This window comes from Pristis pectinata, chromosome 17 (assembly GCF_009764475.1).
Source record: "Pristis pectinata isolate sPriPec2 chromosome 17, sPriPec2.1.pri, whole genome shotgun sequence".
Lineage (NCBI taxonomy): Eukaryota > Metazoa > Chordata > Chondrichthyes > Rhinopristiformes > Pristidae > Pristis > Pristis pectinata.
The window spans coordinates 9,620,486-9,640,295 of record NC_067421.1 but is presented as its reverse complement, the minus strand read 5'-3'; the positions used below and the strand labels follow the sequence as shown (position 1 = coordinate 9,640,295).

General features: G+C 41.1%; 1 protein-coding gene across 1 annotated transcript in view; it reads left to right on the top strand.

The window, feature by feature from the left end:
- ppil2 (peptidylprolyl isomerase (cyclophilin)-like 2) overlaps positions 1–19,810 on the top strand; it is a 231,481-nt gene that overhangs the window by 57,763 nt on the left and 153,908 nt on the right. Inside the window, exons 7-8 of the mRNA XM_052031825.1 lie at positions 3,747–3,838; positions 9,090–9,179. Of these exons, the coding sequence (XP_051887785.1) occupies positions 3,747–3,838; positions 9,090–9,179 (182 nt within the window). The remainder of the gene's footprint in view (positions 1–3,746; positions 3,839–9,089; positions 9,180–19,810) is intronic.

Genomic DNA, 19,810 nt, shown 5'->3' with positions numbered 1-19,810 from the left:
GATGATGAAGGTGGCGTATGATATGCTTCATTGGCTTGAGGCATTGAGTACAGGAGTTGGGACTTCATGGAAGAGTTGTACAAATCGTTGTTTAGGCCACAGTTGGAGTATTGTCTGCAGTTCTCATTGCCACACTATAGGAAGGATGTGATTAAGCTAGAGAGGTGCAAAAATGGTTCACAGGAAATTTGCCTAGACTTGGAGGGCTAGAGTTATAGGGAGCAGTTGGAAAGGCTGGGACTCTTTTCCTTGGAGAGACCTAATAGAGGTTTATAAAATTGTGAGAGGCATAGCTAGTCTTTTCACAGGGCAGTGGAATCTAAAATGGGAAGGCATAGGTTTCAGGTGAGATGGGATAGAGGGGATCTGAGGGGCAAGTTTTTACACACAGTGGATGGTGGGTATGTGGAATGAGCTGCCAGAGGAGGTGATAGATACAGGTACAATTACAACGTTTAGCAGGCATTTGGACAGGTACATGAATAGGAAAGGTTTAAAGGGATATTGACCAAACAAAGGCAAATGGGATTAGCATTGGTGGGCATCTTAGTCTATGCTATGAATCTCTCCCACAAAGCAATAGGCATTGCTTGGACTCACGCAGGTTCCCATAGATTTGGAGGTTCCCTGTGATTTGGTAGAAGTGAGTGGAGTTGAAGAAGTTGTTCACTGTGGAAGTAAGTTCAACTGGACAAAGGGGGCTGATGGTGGCGGGAGACTGGTTGGGCCTCTGTTCAAGGAAGAACAAAGAGCATGTTTGATTTCTAACTTATTAGTTTGATGAAAGGTCATCAGTCTGAAATGTTAGCCATTTATCTCCCAACATATTTCAAGCATCCTGTTTTTACTTCAGATTATAACATCTGCATATTTTTGCTTTTTGATTTTAAAGAGATGCAATTTGTTTCTTATTACTGTTTGGAAATCAGTCAGTAGTCCAGCTGTCTTGCAGCAATCATAGTATGTTACTTACATTTCCTGTGATATGGTTTTGTCAGTGAAACATTAACAATGTTATCTAGTTCACCATGTGTGCTATTCAAGTTAAAATGGACAATATACATCTGTAAGGAACAAAAACTTCTTTCAGTTTCAGTACACAAAAACATGACGTTGAGGTACATTCTCACTTCTCTCAAATCATTGCAAAAATTCCCATTAACCAATATTTTGATTTAAGTTATATTTTTATGTATGTAGGAAGGAATTTGTCATATTTTGATGCAATTTTAATTCTCAGAAAGTTTCCAGACTAGCTACATTTTGTTTCCTGTTGAGATTCTGCATCTTAATTCTTCCTGCTTGAAACTTGAAGAAGAAACAAAACACACAACTCAACCAAAGTCCCTTTTTAGCCAATACAAAATAAAATTGATATCCTTGAGAAATAGAATATCTCCTCCAAATTCTTCGCATATTTTGGGACAAAGAGCAGAATGCTTTAAAGTTTATATGGTTTGCAACATTTACAATGTGTTGAGGAAATGGTATCTTTCGTTATGGTATCTTTCGTTATAATTTTACTAAATCAATGGCAACTCCTGACAGTTCTGTGAATAACATTTTACCAGTGTTACAAGTTGCACCTTTTGTTTCTGGCTCAATTTACAATTTGCTTAAAGTGTGGTAATCTCAAATGTAATAGGTCTAGAAGAAAGAATTCCAAACTTGTAATATTTTTCAAAAGCTCAGGTCACCCAAAGAATCTTAAAGTCAATGGCATACTTTTAAAGTCATTGTACTATAGGATATCTAGTCCCTAATTTTATTTATGATACAGCTTTCCTCAGCACATCTCATGATTTTCACCTCATAGTGCATCCTCCTTGCTGCTTAATTTTTAATTGGCTTGAGTTGAAATTAGCTTTAAATATTAACTACTAATATTTGCCATCTTTTAGAATGCTTAATAAGAAAACAAGTTTTCATTGGTGCTTTTTGCTGCTGGTTTTAAGGTTGACAAGCACTGTTTACTTCTTAATCTGCCTTCAAACAATGCTGATTAATAACTTTATTGCCCTGGACAACCTGCCGGAAACTGACCCGGACCTGCTAATAAATGAAATATCTGCTGTGAAAACTGGTAACTCTTTTTTGGTGGTGAAATAAGTTCAGGCGAAAACTAAGATTATTACTAAGAAGAAGGAAAATACAACAATTAAAAAAAAACTGGCAGTATCTTGACTCAAACAGCACATTAATTTTCAACATTATAGAGTAATATAATAGTTTTTATCTGTGTGCAAATGACTATACATATCCTCCTTTAACTTATTTGGGTGGGGTTGTACTCTTTGGAATAAAGGAGGTTACAAGGAGATCTGATAGAAATATTTCACATTATAAAAGAGACAGGCAATGTAGAATGGAGAAGTCGTTCCTATTGCCAGAAGGGACAAGCAACAGTGGTCCTAGAGTGAAGATGAATGACAAAGGGACCAAAAGTGGCAGGAGAAAAGAAATTTTATACAGTGACTGTTTCAGGTATAGAATGCACAGCCAGAGGTAGTGGAGGAGGCAGGTTCAAATATGAAATTCGGAAGGGAGCTGGATAACTATTTGAAAGGTAAATAAAATGGCAAGGTGATGTGGAATGGGCCTGGGTGGATGGGTTTTGCATGGAGTTGGTACAGATGACAGCCTGAGTGGCATCCTTTCATGCTGCAACCATTCTGTGATTCTACAATGAGTATACCACGTGTGAAAACACAGCGTTTATATTGGGCCAGATGTTTCCCTCTGAGGCCAGTGCTTACACTGTGAATTATCCAAGTATCTCTGCAGAAGTTCTGGTTTCCAGTGCTGATGCCAGCCTATGCCCATGGTGTCATCTTCTGCCTTGTTACATCTCCTGCCCTGCTCTGATTGCCCTATGCTGCATTAGTGGACTTTTTGCATGATCTTCGGCAGGAAGCCTGCCCAATGAGACTGTCTAAATGAATGGGAGAAATCGGCCGCCAGGAAAAAGAACAAGATTATTATTTATTAAAATTTATTTAAATATTAGTTATTTAAATTAGGGTTAAGGATTTAGAATAACATTTGTGTGTGAAGATTTTTTTTTACCTTTTAACAGAAAACTTTTATTTTTGAATTATTTTGAAACAATATGCATCTTTCATGTGCCCCAAGTGTTAATAAATGTTTGTGAATGTCGAGCTGACAGCTTTGACAGCAAGTGAGCCAGGGGTGCAGGTGTCAACTGGCTGTCAAAATAGCCCTGTCAGTAAAGGTGGCTGCATCTGCTGAGACAGCCCCTGTTTCGGACTCCACTATGCCAAAGTATTTGGAGTCCCTCTGCCGGTGGGGAGGGGGTGGGGCCATGCTAGAACATGTGGTGTGGCTTGGTCAAGAGTAACAAAGATCTAACAGCAGGTCCTTTACCCTTTCAGTTAGCAGATATCGGGACGTGCAAGAATTGATGTTGTAAAAGGAGAAAATAATTCCTGGATGGAGCAGGGCAGCAATCACCTGATGTTTCTTGTCCAGGGGAGTGGTCAGGGAGGAGATGTGCCTGCCAGTTAATTAAGTGGATTTTTACTTTTAGAAATGTATAGACAATGTAGATGAAAATTCATATGACCATTTATTTAAATGTGGTTCATTTGTATTGTTCCCAATTGCATTCAGATTCTTTACGGGAGATTGTGAATGATAAATAATGGGCAATGGGTTTGAGTAAAAAGTTTTCAAAGCATTCATGGTATCTAAAAGTCTACTTATGATGATCATTCTGCTTCTCTTAGGAAAGTACCACTGCCCAGTGATGTACTCTGTCTTCACAAACAACTCTCATATATTGGCAATCAAGTCTTCAGGAAATGTCTATTCACATGAGGTGGGTAATACCTCTTTTGACTAGAAAATCCAAAATAACTTTTTCCATTAACCTGTGGGCTGCTTCTATTCTAAAATAAAACAGAACATGCAAAAAGTCAGACAGCATCTATGGAGAGCAAAAAAAAAAATTCAGGTTGATGATCTTTCATCAGAACCACAAAATTGGAGATAAACAAGTAAAATTCATGACAGAAAGCTCTGCATCAGAGGATTTTTGGGGGTGAGGCTTGTGCATTATTTCCCTGTGATGGATGATCCAGTCCAGCAAGATCCAAAGCTGATGAAAGGTCATCTACTTGAATGTTAACTCTCTTTCTCTCTCCACAGACCCTGCCTGACCTTCTGAGTATTTCCAGCATTGTCTGGTTTTATTTCATCATCTGCAATTTTTTGCTTGTTGAAGAACCAGCCTAATATTCTGGAATGCATTGTCTTTTTTATTTTGATGTGGTGTCGTGAGAACACATTTGATAATTACCCATGATTAGGATTCTTTGTTGCATTTTATATTGAAGCAATGGTATCTTCATTACTGTTCTGCTCAAAGAAGAGCATACTTCATAAATAATGAAAAGCTAAAGATAGTGGTTGGCCCAATGGGCTCCATAATATTTACATATATAGACCATTAAAATGCTGTGGATAAGTACACCAAATACAAGGGACAGGGCATAGCCTGAATACTGAGTAACTACTTAATCTTGATCCTTATCGAAGGAACATATACTGCCAGTATATCAGGATATGGAAATTATTCAGATAATAGAAAAGAGAAAAATTGATGATGAAGAAGAACAAGGAAAGCTAAACAAATATGTCATTGTTAACTTCCCAGTCCATGCAGGATACCAGAGACGTGCCAAAGGAGCTGCAAAATGGGGTGATAGAACAAGCCAGGCAGTGACAAGCCAGTCAGTTGAACTTGTTTAACCGCAGTTTTGGCCCTGGGGGTTCGTGCTCGAACTGTATCTGGAATTCTGCCATGTTTTGATCATTACTCCCTGGAGGATCCTTAACTGGAAGATCTCTTATTAATCTTACCTCATTACGTATGACCAAATCTAACCTAGCCAGGGTAGGTTACATAATGCTTTGCTCAGGGATACAATCCTTGTTGCAATCCACAAATTCCTTTTCCACAATGCCCTTGCCTGTTTAATTAGTTCAATCAGTATGTAGACTAAAGTCACCAAGGATATTTGCAGCTTCCTTTTTACCTGACTTTGATGTTTCCCCATTTGTGTTTTGTCCTACCATGAGGTGACACTTTGGGAGCTTATGGACCACTCCCTGTTTCCTCTTTCCCTTGCTTTTCTTTATTTCCTCTCAAACCGATTTCACATCATGATCCAATGCATTAATACTCACCATTGCACTTATAGCTTCCTTGGTTAAGAATGGTACTCTACCTCCTTTCCCTTTTTGCCTTTTATTTCAAAACATAAAACAATGTGGAATATTGAATTCTCAGACCCGGTCACCCTGCATCCACAAGTCTGAAATAGCTATAAAATCAAACTCATTTATTTCTGTTGATGTTGTCAACTCATCTATCTTGTCACCAGTGCTGTAAAAAGTTTTAAGCTTTGACTTTTTACAGTTGTTTCTTACTCTAATTCCAATTTCTGATTCACACCTTTTTCTCTTTTCTGCCCCTTCCTGTCATGCTTTGATTTTCATTCTCTCTTTCTATTAAACTATTAAAAAGATAAAATTCTTGATCTATTAAACTTCCCGTAATTTGAATCACCCTTCTTCCCCCCTCCACCCCTCCTCTAATTAGTGTAAAGCCCTGTCTATTTGATTTGCCAGGGCACTTGTTCCAGTACAGTTCAAATGAAGCCTATTCCAAAGAAATAGCTCTCCCTTCTGCCAGCACTGCTGCTTGTGCCCCATGAATTGGAGCCCATTTCTCCCAAAACAATTTTTGAGCCACTGTTACTTCTCAAACCTTATTCACCCATTGCCAATTTGCATGTGGCTCAGGTAATAAACTGGAGATTATCGCCTTTGTGGTTTTCCTTTACAGTTTTGACCCATTCTGCTCATAATCCCTTAGCCAAACCTCCTTACTAGTTCTAACTATGTCAATAGCACCCACGTGGACCATGACAACTGAATCTTCTGCCTCCCACTCTAAGTTCCTTTACAGCCCAGAAGAGAGATGCTTCACCCATCAGCATAAGGAGAAGTTGGACAAGCTTGGATTGTTTTCTCTGGAGCATCAGAGGTTGAGGGGGAGACCTAATAGAAGTTTATAAAATCATGACAGGTATAGATAGGATAGACAGCCAGGTTAGAAATGTCAAATACTAGAGAGCATAGCTTTTAGGTGAGATGGGGAAAGCTTAAAGGGGATGTGCGGGGCAAGTTTTCTTGCACAGAGTGGTAGGTGCCTGGAATGCGCTGCCAATAGTGGTACAGGAAGCAGATACAATAGTGGCATTCAAGAGACTTTTAGATAGGCACTTGAATATGCAGGGAATGGAGGGATATGGATCATGTGCAGGCAGAAGGGATTAGTTTAAATTAGTATCATGCTCTGCACAGACATCGTGGGCTGAAGGGCCTGTTCCTGTTCTGTACTATCCTGTGTTCTAACCCTGGCATTGGATAGGCAACAGAGCCTTGTCTTTTCTGCAGAGGACAGCTTTTGCTACCATAACTATGCTATGCCCTATATCTATTGCAGAGGGACCTTAGAGTAAATATGCACAAACCTTTGAACATGGCAAGACCTATTTAGACTGTGATTAGTGAAACACATGATATCCCGGAAAAGAAGCATAGAGTACAAAATCAGGGACCTTATGGTGGCTGTGTATAAAACATTACTTTGGCTATGACTGAACTGTTACATCCATTTCTACTCACCAGACTTGAGAAAGCACATGAAGGTGCTCGAATGGGTGCAGAAGAGACTTACTGGTATAATGAAGGATTTAAGCTACAGGGTTACAGTGGAGAAGGTGGGACGTACTTGTTACATCAAAGAAAATTGGGAAGAGGTTTGATGGAGAGGTAGCAGCTATTTGTAGCTATTTTAGATAGGGCTAATAAGGTGAAGCTGTCCTTTTAGATGATGTTTTGAGGAGCAGGGGACACATTCAAAATGATAGGTAAATGAAGTGAGGGGTGTATAAAAGAAAAATTCTTAAACAGAGAGTAGTTTTGAACTGGAACTCATCCTCTTTAAGAGTGGTGCAAACTAAGTAGACGAGAGCTTCGGAAAGGGAATAGACATAAAGAGGACTAAACAAGTTTCTCTGCAAGGACCTGGCATTCATTAGGTAGGACAAATGATTTCTTGTGCTGTTACAGTTCTATGATTATATTCCATAAATAATCAAAAAGGTCAATAGAATTCTGGCCTTTGTATTTAGCGGACTAGAATCTAAGTGGGAAGAAGTTACACTGCACCTTTCTGAAAGTCTAGTTACCACACAGTTGGATAACTGGAAGTATTTCTGGGAACCATACTCCAGAGGTGATGTATAAGCCTTGCACGTGGCATTCAAAACAAAATACATGAACTGAGAGCAGAGATAGAAATAAAAGCATGATCTGATGGCCATGATAACCATTATGCTTACATGGTTGCAGGTGACATAGACTGGGACCTGAGTATTGAAGGGTGCACAGGAGGTTAAGAAAAAGTGGAGGAATGGCTCTGTTAAGGAATGATTGTCTTAGCATAATAGGGTGAAGATGAAGTTGCAGACATATAGGGGAACTTCTGGAATATATAAAGTAAATGCTTTCCAATGTGAAAGAAATATTCAAAGGGGAGGATCAACTATCCACTGCTAATTAAAGAAGTAAAAGATAAGATCAGGCTTAAAGAAAAGTCATATAATTAATCAAAGATGGTGGCAGATCCGAATGTTGGATAGAATATAAGCATCAAAGATTAAAAGGGAAGGAAAAATTGGAGTACGTGATAAAGCTAGCTAGAAATATTAGATAATAAGTGTTTCTGCGGATATTTAAAAATGAAAAGATTTAAATTGAGTGTTGGTTGCAAAAGTAACAAGTCTTGGTAATTAATAATGGAAAATGTGGAGATGTTGAATGAATTAATCAAATATTTTGAATCATAATAGAGGATACAAGTAAAATCACAGAAATAGCTGGGAATTGGGAATTGGAGGGGAGGAAGTAACTCGGGGAAACTTAGACATCAGGGAAATTGAGTATCAAGCAAATTGTTGGATCAATAGGCTGTCAAGTCCCCAGGTCATAAAGCACGGAAGCAGGCCCTTCGGCCCAACTTGTCCATGCTGACCAAGATGTCCATCTAAGCTAATCCCATTTGTCTGTATTTGGCCCATATCCCTCTAAACCTTTTCCATCCACGTATCTGCCCAAGTGTCTTTTAAATGTTGTTATTGTACCTGCCTTAATCACCTCCTCTGGTAGCTCATTCCATATACACTCTACCTTATGTGTGAAGAAGCTTCCCCTCCTTATGGTGTTCATCCTCTGGTCTTTAAAGAGATCACCAATGGGGTAGTTCATGTGTTGCTTTTAATTTTCGAAAATTCCCTAATTGGAAAATAGAATATGTAACTCCTTTATTGAAAAAGAAAGAGAGATAGAAAGCAAGAATCTAGAGGCCAATTATCTTAAATCTGTCATAGGGAAGATAGACTTCAGTTAAAGACTTTGGTCAGGCACTTAGAAAAATTTAAGATATTGGTGAAATTCAACATGATTTTACTGAAAGGAAGTTGTGTTTCGTCAATTTATTGTAGCTCTTTGAAAAAGTGATACATGTATTCAATAAAAGGGAACCAGGGATGTACTGTACTTAAATATCCAGAAGATGTTTGATAAAGCACCTCATCAAAGGTTATTGTGGGTAAATATAAGCTCGTAAGTAGTTAGTAACATATTGATTTTATAGAAGGTTGGCTGGGTCATAGGAAACAAAGTAGGCATAAATGTATCTTTTTCGGTTGAGGCAATGTAATGTGTGGTGTCTGCAGTGTTGGGACTTCAACCTTTTCCAACTGGTATAGATGTAATGGGCCAAATGGTCTTCTGTGCTATAACTGTTGTGATTCTATGATCCTCTATTCCAGATACACCCATGTTTTATGGTGAACTATAAATATGACAAAACAATTAGTTAAATTTCTGCATGTAGATCACCTATATAGCCTAAGTCTGCTGGTATTTCTTGTGCTTTTAACATGGCTGGAAGGAACAATAACTATTTAGAAAGTCATACTTCTCCTCCTGTTTAGGCTGTGGAGCAGTTGAACATTAAGACCAAGAATTTTAAAGATCTGCTAAATGACGAACCTTTTACTCGGCAAGACATCATCACACTGCAAGTATGGAACTTTTTCTTCTTTTGCTTTGTACAGCTGGTTATAAAATGTCAAGTAATAAGGTAGCTCTTAATTCTGCTTTATTGTAACTATTTATATAAATCTGCGGTTCCCATAAACTCATTGCGCCCCCATACGTCCTGTAATAGGGCAGAGGGAATGATGGCAATACTTTCCACAGGAACAATAGGAGCCAGCCAAAGAGAGACACTTTAATTTGCATTGTCTTAAGATCTTCAAAATGGCTCGCACATTATGCAATAAACCAAAAACGGGAAATGGTGGAAACACTCAGCAGGTCAGGCAGCATCCTTGGAAAGAGAAACAGTTAATGGTTCAGATTGAAGATCCTTCATGCATTGTGATTACATAGGCACATACGGCACTGTTTTACATACAGCAGATTGCTACAAGCAATAATAAGACACACAACCACATTATTTACTTTTGTGTTGCATTGACTAGGGGAACAAGGTTACCTGGACACTAAGGGAAAAAGTCTGTTCTTGAAATAACTTATGGAATTGTTACCATACACACAGTCATGGCCTTGGAACTGCTCAAGTGGTTGTTATTTGGGTCATGGAGTCCATGTCAGGCTGAGACAATGTCGATTCATCTATACTTGATTTATAAAGGGTCCCATTTTAATATAACTTCATACATGCAGTACTCATGCTGTACCATTGTATCAGGGTGATAATGGAGCTGAATTTGAGTCCCTCATCCATGCCCTTGTTACCTCTAGACTTGACTATTCAAACAAACTCTACCTTGTTCTGCCCCCCAACCCCATCAACCTGAAGTCATTCAAAAATCTGTTGCCACTGTCTTAATTTGCTTTAAGTCCTGCTTTAAGCTGGCACATTTTTAAGCAATGCTTTGATTTTAAACCAGTGCTTTTTTAGGATTGGACTTAAGTATTGGACTTCAAACATTTTGCGAAAAGTACAGGACTTTCAATGAAGTGCAATTCAATCTGTTTATCGTCTTTATCTGTTACCAAATTTGACTTTTGAAGAAGGCATCCAGTCCTCATAAAGCACTTTGGGACTTTTTCAAGTCTGTCTATAATTGCAATCTTGCTTTATCTGCTGGCTGAAGCGTTGCTGTTTGAGAAATGGTTGTAAGATAAAATGGCAAGAAAAGATGTGGATCAAGAAGAATTTTAAAGAACAGCAATAATAAGTAAACAGGTAAACATGGATCTGTAAATATCAAAACTAATGAGACAAATTGGAGAATTGACCCTGGGAGGCTAGTAGGTAACCGTATTCACAGTATCTTTTGGTCGGACATCACTGATTTGTGAAACATTTGCGAAATGAACAGGACTTTCGATGAAGTGCAATTCAATCTGTTTATTGCCTTTATCTGTTACCAGATAAATAAACATCTCTAATTTATGATTGTGTTAAAGATGACAATTTCAATTGATCAGCAAATTCCTTATTAACTCCAGAATAAGAAAATGCACAAAATTATCCAGTAACTTTTTTTCATCCACATTACAATTATTGCACTTGTATTTTATCTATGAAAATCCCTGCTTTTTTTGTTGTGTTTGTAACCTTTTTTTTTAAAGCTCTTTTTTTCTAAACGTGGTCTAATCTTATTTTAAATTCATGAGGTTGCGTTTCTTGGCACTGTAGAGCTCTATACAGAACAGTACACAGTTTTATTAGGTGAAAATAATCATGAACTGTAGTAATGTGAAAACACAAGATAATTGAATGTCAAAGGCAGATTTAGATTGGCAAAAGCAGTTCTGACATCTAGCCAGTGGCACATGACATTGGAAACAGTTGACCTTTTAAGAAAGAAAAGAGATTGAAAGTATATAATAGATTTATCACAGCTGTATCTATGTTAAAAATAATCGTTCTAGAATGTGGTTTATCTAATAGATAAATATCCCTGTATAAAATTCTCATGGAAAATTGGAGTGCTAGATTGAGCTTTCCTTTGTCTGAGGCCTTGTTCTATTAACTAGGCTGGTGACCAGCTGTAAATTTTATGACATTCCCTTAGTTATTTGATACACTTAGGAATAACACAACTACTCCTTATTCCTGTCACTGTAGGATAGTGGCTTGTCTCTACTAATCTGAAATCCAATAGATGTATTTCGTATTTCATATTCCATATATTTCATCGGTATGCAAGACAAGTTTTTCACTGTACCTCGGTACAAGTGACAATAATAAACCAATACCAATATTTCTTTGCAACTTGGGAAGCCATACAGCCCATCGAGTTTATGTAGGCTCTCAGAACAATCCCATCAATCCCACTGCCCCACTAATTTCCCTGTAACTTGTCCTTTCGCATGTGCCCATTACATCTCCCTGAATCTCCCACTTGCCACATACACTAAGGTAATTTACAGTAGCCAATTAAAGCATTGAGACCTACACATTCAATATTGAATCTTTCCATTCTCTGGCAAAGAAAATCAAAACTATGCTATGCTGTGGCACTAGTTTAATAATTTTATGTTAAAAGTGGGTAAAAGTATAGAATCCAGAGTCTGGACTGGATCAGCACCATCATAGCCATTGTATAAATGATTTAGTAAACAACTATCACTCAGTGGTTGGAGGTTGAGCTTGCAACAAGCAATCGATTGTACAGTGAAAAGCATAAATTTAATCAGAAAACATTTCTAAAGAGCACAGGCAATTTAAAACCTGAGTAGGATATTTTGACAGACAAAATGTGTAATTTACTCATGTAGGAATTATGTGCTTCAACTCAATCTCAGATGTTGCAGTAAAGTTGATGTATAAATATAGTTGTTGTTGAACTGCAAGCTTCTGGGACAAGTAAATAAGGTGTAGGGAAGCTGATTGATAATGGAATTACCCAAACATGCCCATTCTATCTTGTAAGTGCAATACCACTATATGTAGTCTTTAAAATAAAAGAATCTGTGGTGTACTTTTATGGTCTTGAGCCAGAAAGAGAACTAGATCTGCTGTTATAATTTTTTTAAGACAACATGTCCTCCTTGCAGTTAATGGTATTAGAGTTATCTGTCTTTTAATAAAACTGATTTAGTGCATTTGCATCCAGTTGGATTTTATTCTTTTTGAATGCTTAAGCCCTTACTTTAATAGATACCAAGTTACTGGAGCACAGACTCTGCACCGATCCATTGAAAAGCAATTGCTAGCAGTAAAGATTTTTACGTGGCATTCTTTATTTCTAATCAAGGCCATTAAAAATCAAAGTTGGATGGATTTCTGAGGAGTATGGTGACCTTTAGCTCCCAAATTAAAAATAATCCAACTCCAGAATTTTCAGTTTATCTCAAGGCTAGTGTGGATTGAGAAACTTTAATATCATTGTTTTACGTTGGAATTGTAGATATATTCTCCTTTAAAACAGGTGGATAGTTGAAAGTACTGATAATATCCTTCAGCTGAAAGTGTTAAATACTAAAAGTCTTTTGTTTTAATTAAGTTGGAATGACTGTAATTTTCCAAAAATACCATTACAATCTGAGGCCTACTGATTCAAATGTCTCTTTCCATGATGTTAGAGCAAATTTATTACCAGGATTATATTCCCTTTCCTTCAGCTGATTGGCAGTTGTTAACAAAGTATAGATCACAGGAAATAGCTATTGAGCCAGATTTTTGTCTGATCCAGGACAGAAGTATTTTAAGTCAGTGCAAGTTTTGCAAATTGACCTTTTCCATTCTTTTGCCTCTGCTAGGGAGCACAATTAACTTAAAAATGAGGAAAGTACGCAAAATTCTTTGACAGGTTTCTGTGACATGAAGCAACATTATACAAATGTAAGTCTTTTTCTTTATTATCATCCACAGAGCCTCCAGTGCTTCTGGAAATATGTCACTTCACATCTGTCTATCTGTAGAAATCCATCGTGGGGACTACTCATTGGTTTCTCACTCTAACCCTTTATTTCCAAATATAATATTAATTTATATTTCTGTGCAGATGCTGGTTTCTGAGAAATATGGAGGTCTTGTGCATCACTCACCATTTGTCTAAAATGCTATAACTCACAAAATCTCTTTTTCTTTTCCTTGATAAACTTAGTTTCTTGTACCCAGGTGTTGCACAAATTATTTCTCTTCCAATGCTGCAAAAAAAAGACAACTGTATTTTGTTTTGTTTCCTCCTTAATCTGCAGCAATACTGTTCTCATAAAGTTACCACTTCCCAACAAAGCCCTTATTTCTGACTTTCTAATGAATGTTTATTTTGATGGAACCACCTCTAAGCAACAGAAATCAGAGCCAAATATAACTGAAGCAGAAACTGGAAGGGTAGTACTCCGCAGTTTTCATTACCGTTAAGTGTCACAGTAAATGATCTAATAAAACTTCACCACGAGGCACGCAGATACACACTTACAAAATGGTGATGCCCATTGTTACACGATGAGTAGAATGCAGATGAGAGCTGGGCTGATGGGGTGGGTATGACACTAATAGTGTAACATTTAATTAACTGAGTCCTGTGACATCAGTCAATGTGGAATGTCAGTAAGCATCTGTTAGGAGAAAAGACATTATTGTATTCCAGTCATGTGCCGCTTGTCAGAGCAGACTCTGAAAACGTCATCTACTTTTAATCCTACTGGCTGAATTGCTGAGACATTTCTGTTTCAATTTTAGATACTCCGCATTTCCATTTTGTCATTTTCATGTTGTCATAGCAACAGCACCGTTCATAAACGGTATTTCACGCATAGGTAATATGTGGATGTGAGTGTTCTGAGCTAATCGCTGGAAAATATCACTGGAGCCCTTTGGATTTTCTTGTAACTAGTATGGTTGAATTAAGCACTAGACCAAATGAAAAGTTTAGCTCGTATCTTCTACACAAGTTGCTGTAACAAATTATTTCTAAAAGGTGAAGAAATATCTAGCCTGGTTTAAATGGCATTCTAATCTTGAATTCACTGCCAGGATATCATCCACTCTCTGTGTAAAATAAACTTGCATCTCAGAACCCCTTTAAAGCTTCTTCCTCTTTCCTTAAACCCATGTCCTTTTGTTTTTCATATGCCTACCACTGGGAAAAAGATTTTGACCATTAACCCTATCTATGCCTCCCCTAACCTTATAAGTTTCTATCAGGTCAATCCTTAGCTTCCTTCACTCCAGGGAAAATGAGCCCAGGCTCTCCAATCTGCCCCTATTACAAAAGTCCTCCAATCTAGGTAGCAACCTGGTGAATTTCCTCTGTACTCTCTCTGATGCAATCACATGCTTCTTATAGTTTGGGAAGTTAAATCGGGGTAGGACATGTACACACTAAATAGTAGGGCAATAAGGAATGTTGATGAATGGAGAGACCTAGGGGTCCAAGTCATAGTTCTCTGAAAGTGGCAACACAGATCAATAAGGTGGTAAAGAAGACACTTGGCATACTTGCCTTCATAGGCTGAGGCCTCGAGTATAAGAGTCCCGATAACTTTTGCTATCCAAGGTTCCTTAGTTTTGCAATCTTTGCTTTTCACCCTTACCAGAACTTGCTGGCCCTGAACTCTTGCTAAATGTCTTTTAAAACTCAGTCTTGCAGAATAGGCAAATGATTGTGAGGTGAACTTCAACACAGATTAATATGAGGAGTGATTTTGGTAAGAAGAATAGAAAGCTTGCTTAATACTTGGAAGATGTGAACGTAGGTTAGGGATCTTGGAGTACACCAACATAAAAAGTTGTGCCACAGTTTAGTAAGGCCACAAAAATAAAGCACTGATGTTTATTTCTAGAGAAGTTGAATTGAGAAAGGGGTAAGATATGCTAAACCTGTATTAAACCTTGGGTGAGGCTGCTTCGTGTACTGAGTACAATTCTGGTTGCCATATTATGGAAATGGAGAGGGTTCACATGGATGAAACCTTCAAGGGTTTATACAAGGGTTATACATATCAAGATAGACTTATGTTATGAAAGATTTTGATAGAAGGAAAGCTGGTAATTTTACCCAAAGAGTGGTGAGAATGTGAACTCTACTGTAGGGAGCAGTTGAGGCAAATAATATAGATCCATTTAAGGGAGGTTGGGCAAGCTAATGAGGAGAAGGGAATGAAGGGTGATGCTAATAGATTTAGATGAAAGATGGGAGGAAGCTCGAGTGGACTAGCCTATTCCTGCACCACACATCCTATTCTAATCCAATGAACTGTTGAGAAATCGTCATCACAGATCGTTGTTGGTCTTCAGCTCCCAAGTGCGTAATTTCTTGAGCTAATGTTTAGAATATAGTAAATTGTATTGGTCTAAATGATCTATGCCATGTCTAACCTTATTATAAATTGTTATAATATATCAGCCAATCTAACAGCAAACAAATCCTTCTTCCCTGCTTTGCAGCAAAGTCTTATGACTAAACTGTCATCTTCCTGCTTCCAATATTTTTGTTAAACTGCAGTCTTATTTGTCTGGGGACAGGGAGCAAATGTTTTGGTTTCTTATGCTGTCCCGTACACTGGCCATCACCCCTTTTCTTCAGCCAGTGTTCATGCTTTTACATCTTTGAAGAGATTTTTGAGCACTGCCTCCTAAAAAAGAAATTCACAGCCCCTTCTGTTAGATTTCTCAAAGTTATGCTCGTTTATTAAATTATCTGGCAATAGGACAATCCATCAATTCAAAACAACCTAGATATTTCTAGTCAAAGGCATGCACTGCAATGTTTGGTTTAGACTTCTATTTGCACTCCCCTCCAACAGTACCGCCAGCCACTACCCAAGCAACCTAATGTGATTATTATCCCTAATCCGGGATGAGACTCCAGTGCAGGACTGAGAGAGCACTGCACTGTCAAATGTGCTGTCCTTGGGATGAGATATTAAGCTGAGGCACAATCTGATTTTTCAGGTAGACATAATATATCACATTGATCCTGATCACATTTCTGTCTGTGAGATCTTGCTGTGCATAAATGGCCATGGCCCAGAATTTTTGCAGCAGCAACATGTGAATTTACAACAATTCTGCCAGTGGGGAAGAGCAGCCAGGGGGTTCAGGACTTCCATGTTTGCATTGTGTTGTGTGAAATCGTTCTTTCTGTCTTAAGGATCAAGGACTCTGGACATGAGCTTTGTAGACCAAAACTAGTTTAATCACAAAGGCAAACACGGGACAGAATGGATGGGAACAGACACACTCTCACTCACACACACAGGATACCGCAAACATGAGGGAATTGCAACTGGGGTAAAATACTCTCCCCCTCCCTCCCCCTCCCTCACACACAATAACAATGTACAACTTCGGGATATAACACTTCAATGCCTGTCCCACACTAGCATTGGCCCTTAACGCTCCCTGAGTCTGAGTGAAATGCTCCCTGATCATGCACTCTTACCAATGATCTCTGCAGCGTTGCCTCACTACTCCTGGGGTCGTCAAAAGAGGCAGGGCTAGGGGGATGCAGCCCTTTTTATGGTGCTAGGAGGCTGGGTGGAGCCTCACTGTTGTGATTTAAATGAGCCAATGGTGTGGGGGGTCAAAGACAAAGGTTCCTGCCACAGCCAATGGTCAGGCAGGTTCAGAGACAAAGGGTACTGGTCAGGCAGGTTCAGAGGCAAAAGGTACTCTCACACCTGAGGGGTGGGTGGAGCTGCACCTTGATTGACAGTAGTATCACTTCCGATCAGAGGAGCAACGCTGTCCTCCAGTCAGTGGGGGTCAGTGTCGTTACTGTCATGTGACAGCCATGTGGATTTCGCACAACGTTCCACCATTCGGAAGTTAGACGACTTGCCAATCAAGGGAGGAGGTATCAGGGTACACAGAAACCATAATCAACAAAAAGAGGGCAATGGCCAGTGGGTGACAGTAGCCCAACATCCCCCAGTGACCCAAACAGCCAGTTGTTTCCCATAAGGTGTCGTGCTGGAGGAGCTGGTCCCTTGGTTCTGAGTTTTGGCCACCGAGTCCCCAAAGTGAGCAGCCAGGTTGGAGGGGTTGCTGGATTTATCAGAGATAAAGGTGCAGCACTCCTTTGTAATCACCGCACATGTACCACCATTTGCAGCGAGTGGACCATCCAGGGCCGTCTGATTTCACCAGGTTACCAGCCTGACTGCAGCCAGCTCCGCTGCCGTCGTAGTTTCTCATGGGACAGTCTGGCCATGCAATACGGGGTGGGGGGGGGGGTGGCAGGCAATCCTCTCGACCCTCTCTGCCTCCGCGATGGTCCTGCTGTCCCTGTACCCACTGCATGCTGGGTGCTTCCCCTGTTCATCGAGTGTGGATTCAGGGCACTGTCAAACACTAGAAGACAGCAACTGTAGCAGCCCATGGGGAGCCACGGGTAGGTACTGGAGCTGGAGATCCAGTGGGTCCCATTTGGAGTTTAGGGAGCCCCAGCTTAGCGGCACCATCAGCAGTGGTCATGGGGGCACCTGGACACCAGTCTCGCTCAAACTCTCAACAGCCAACTGAAAAGGTGGAACTGTACTTATCCTGGAGTCTACACCAGCATTCCCTTGGCATGCTCAGTAACTGCAGAATACTCTGAGGGTCGGGACTCGTGTGGAGGTCAAATTGTATGAAGGGAAATACCAGCTCCTAAAACACCCACCCCATTCGGAATCTCTGGAAAGAATGTGCAATGGTGGGGGAAATGATGAGGAACTGCCATCCAGCCCCCCAGAACGTGGATATAACGGGCGCAACAGGGAGACCGAACCGCACAACACCAATGCAACAAAGATAAAAGGAAAACTAATTTGAACGAGAGTCCATGTAAACAGTCCATTCTGACAAGTAGCCAAAGGAATCATTGTTGATATCAAGGCTTCAATGGCGTGTGCCTGGATTCAGGGGTAGATTCAACCGTTCTGCATACTCCATGGTTCCGTCCTTGGAGGTGCTGGTAGATCAGTGAGTAATTTCAAGGGAAGGTTGAGCAGACATCTCGTCAATCATCACAGTCAGCAGAAAGAGATGGAGGGTGGAGGGAGCAGTGCCATCGTCCTGTAGTGGGGGAAACAAACTCATTCCCGGTGGGTCAGGTGTCGGGTATGGAGACAGGACAGGTTAGTTTGACCCGGAATCTCGACCCAACGAGTGTCCCCAGGACCGCGCGCAACGACTTCCCCCTTCTGAGGGGGGGCCTTGTGGCTGTCAGACTCAGACCCTTCGGGACTCTTCAGTCCCGGGGGATTCGGGGTCTCGCAAGTCGGATGTGGGGAGTAAGCCAGATGGCAGGATAATGGAGACTCCCCCTGGCCAGTGGGCGTGTGTTCAGCTGATTGATGGCCTGTTGCAGCACGCCCGACCACCCCTGCAGTGTGCGGGAGGGTGTCAGCGTGCGTATCGTCTCCTTCAGCAGGCCGTTCATTCTCTTGATCAGGCCCAATGCCTGGGGATGGTAGGGGATGTGAAACAGCCACGAGATCCCCTCCTCTGCCACCCAGTTTTGTACCTTGGCCCCCGCGAAATGGGAGCCCTGATCAGACTGTACCTCCCACAGTACTCCGTAGATCGAGGAGAGGTACTGCAATCCCTTGATGGTGCTGTTCTGGTCGGCCCTTTCCAGGGCACCACCACCAGACACCTGAGTACATGTCCACCATTGTTAGGGCTTATTGCTTTCTGTTATGGCATGGGAGTGGTCCGATATAATCTACCTGCCACATGTGACCCGCTCCCGTGCTGCGGCCAAGCTTGTGGTTTTACCTGCTGGCAGATGGGGCAGTTCATGACCATGGTCTTACACTGGTCTATTGTAAGGGCAACCCTGAAGCGTTCTGCCCAGCGACGTGTACCGTCGGCCCCTAGGTGGCCGCTCTTACAGTTCGCCCATGCAGCTAGGGCGCTGAAGTCAGGTTCATCAGGGGGAAGGGTAGCGCAACATATCTGAGCAGCCTGGTCCACCGTGGCATTATAGATGGCCTCCTGGGTCTTTTTGTGTGTATGGGCATCCACGTGGTGGACCGCTATGTGTCTCTGGGCCGCTTGGTCCCAAATGTAATGCCAATGTTCCTGGCCCCAGAGGGGGTGTCCGTGAATTTCCCACCCCGTTTCACGCCACCGCACCATCCACACCACCAAACCATTGGCCACTGCCCAAGAGTCGGTGTAGATGTGGATTGGCCCGGTGGAGTTCTGTAGCGTGAGTGCCACCGCTGCTAGCTCAGCCAGTTGACTGGACCCTCCCGCTCCTTTTGTCACTGTTTTCCCCGTGGTGGGATGAAGTGCCGCCACTTTCCAATGCTGCTTCCGGTTTTACCGGCGGCTGGAGCCGTCTGTGAACCAGGCATGCAGCTTCTGCTCGGGATCGAGGGAGTCGAAAGGTTGGCCCCAGGACATGGGGGAGGGTGCGATCTCGGGAATGTCCGGGAGTGATTCCTGGGATTGGGGAAAGGACATGACCTCTTCGTGGAGGTGGCTGACCCCTTCCGGACTGGGCTCAATCCGGTCCGCAATGTACCACTTCCACTTCTCCACCGAGGACCTCTGGGCTCGGCCCTCTTTGTGAGTGGAGTCAGGGGACTTGACCCATCGCATGATGGGCAGATGGGGGCGAGGGATGATGGGGTCAGTGCCAGTTTGCTGCTCTGTGGCGAGGAGCGCTAGGTAACAGGCCAGCAGCTGGTGCTCAAAGGCTGTAGTGGGCAGCAGCCTCCGGCAAGGACT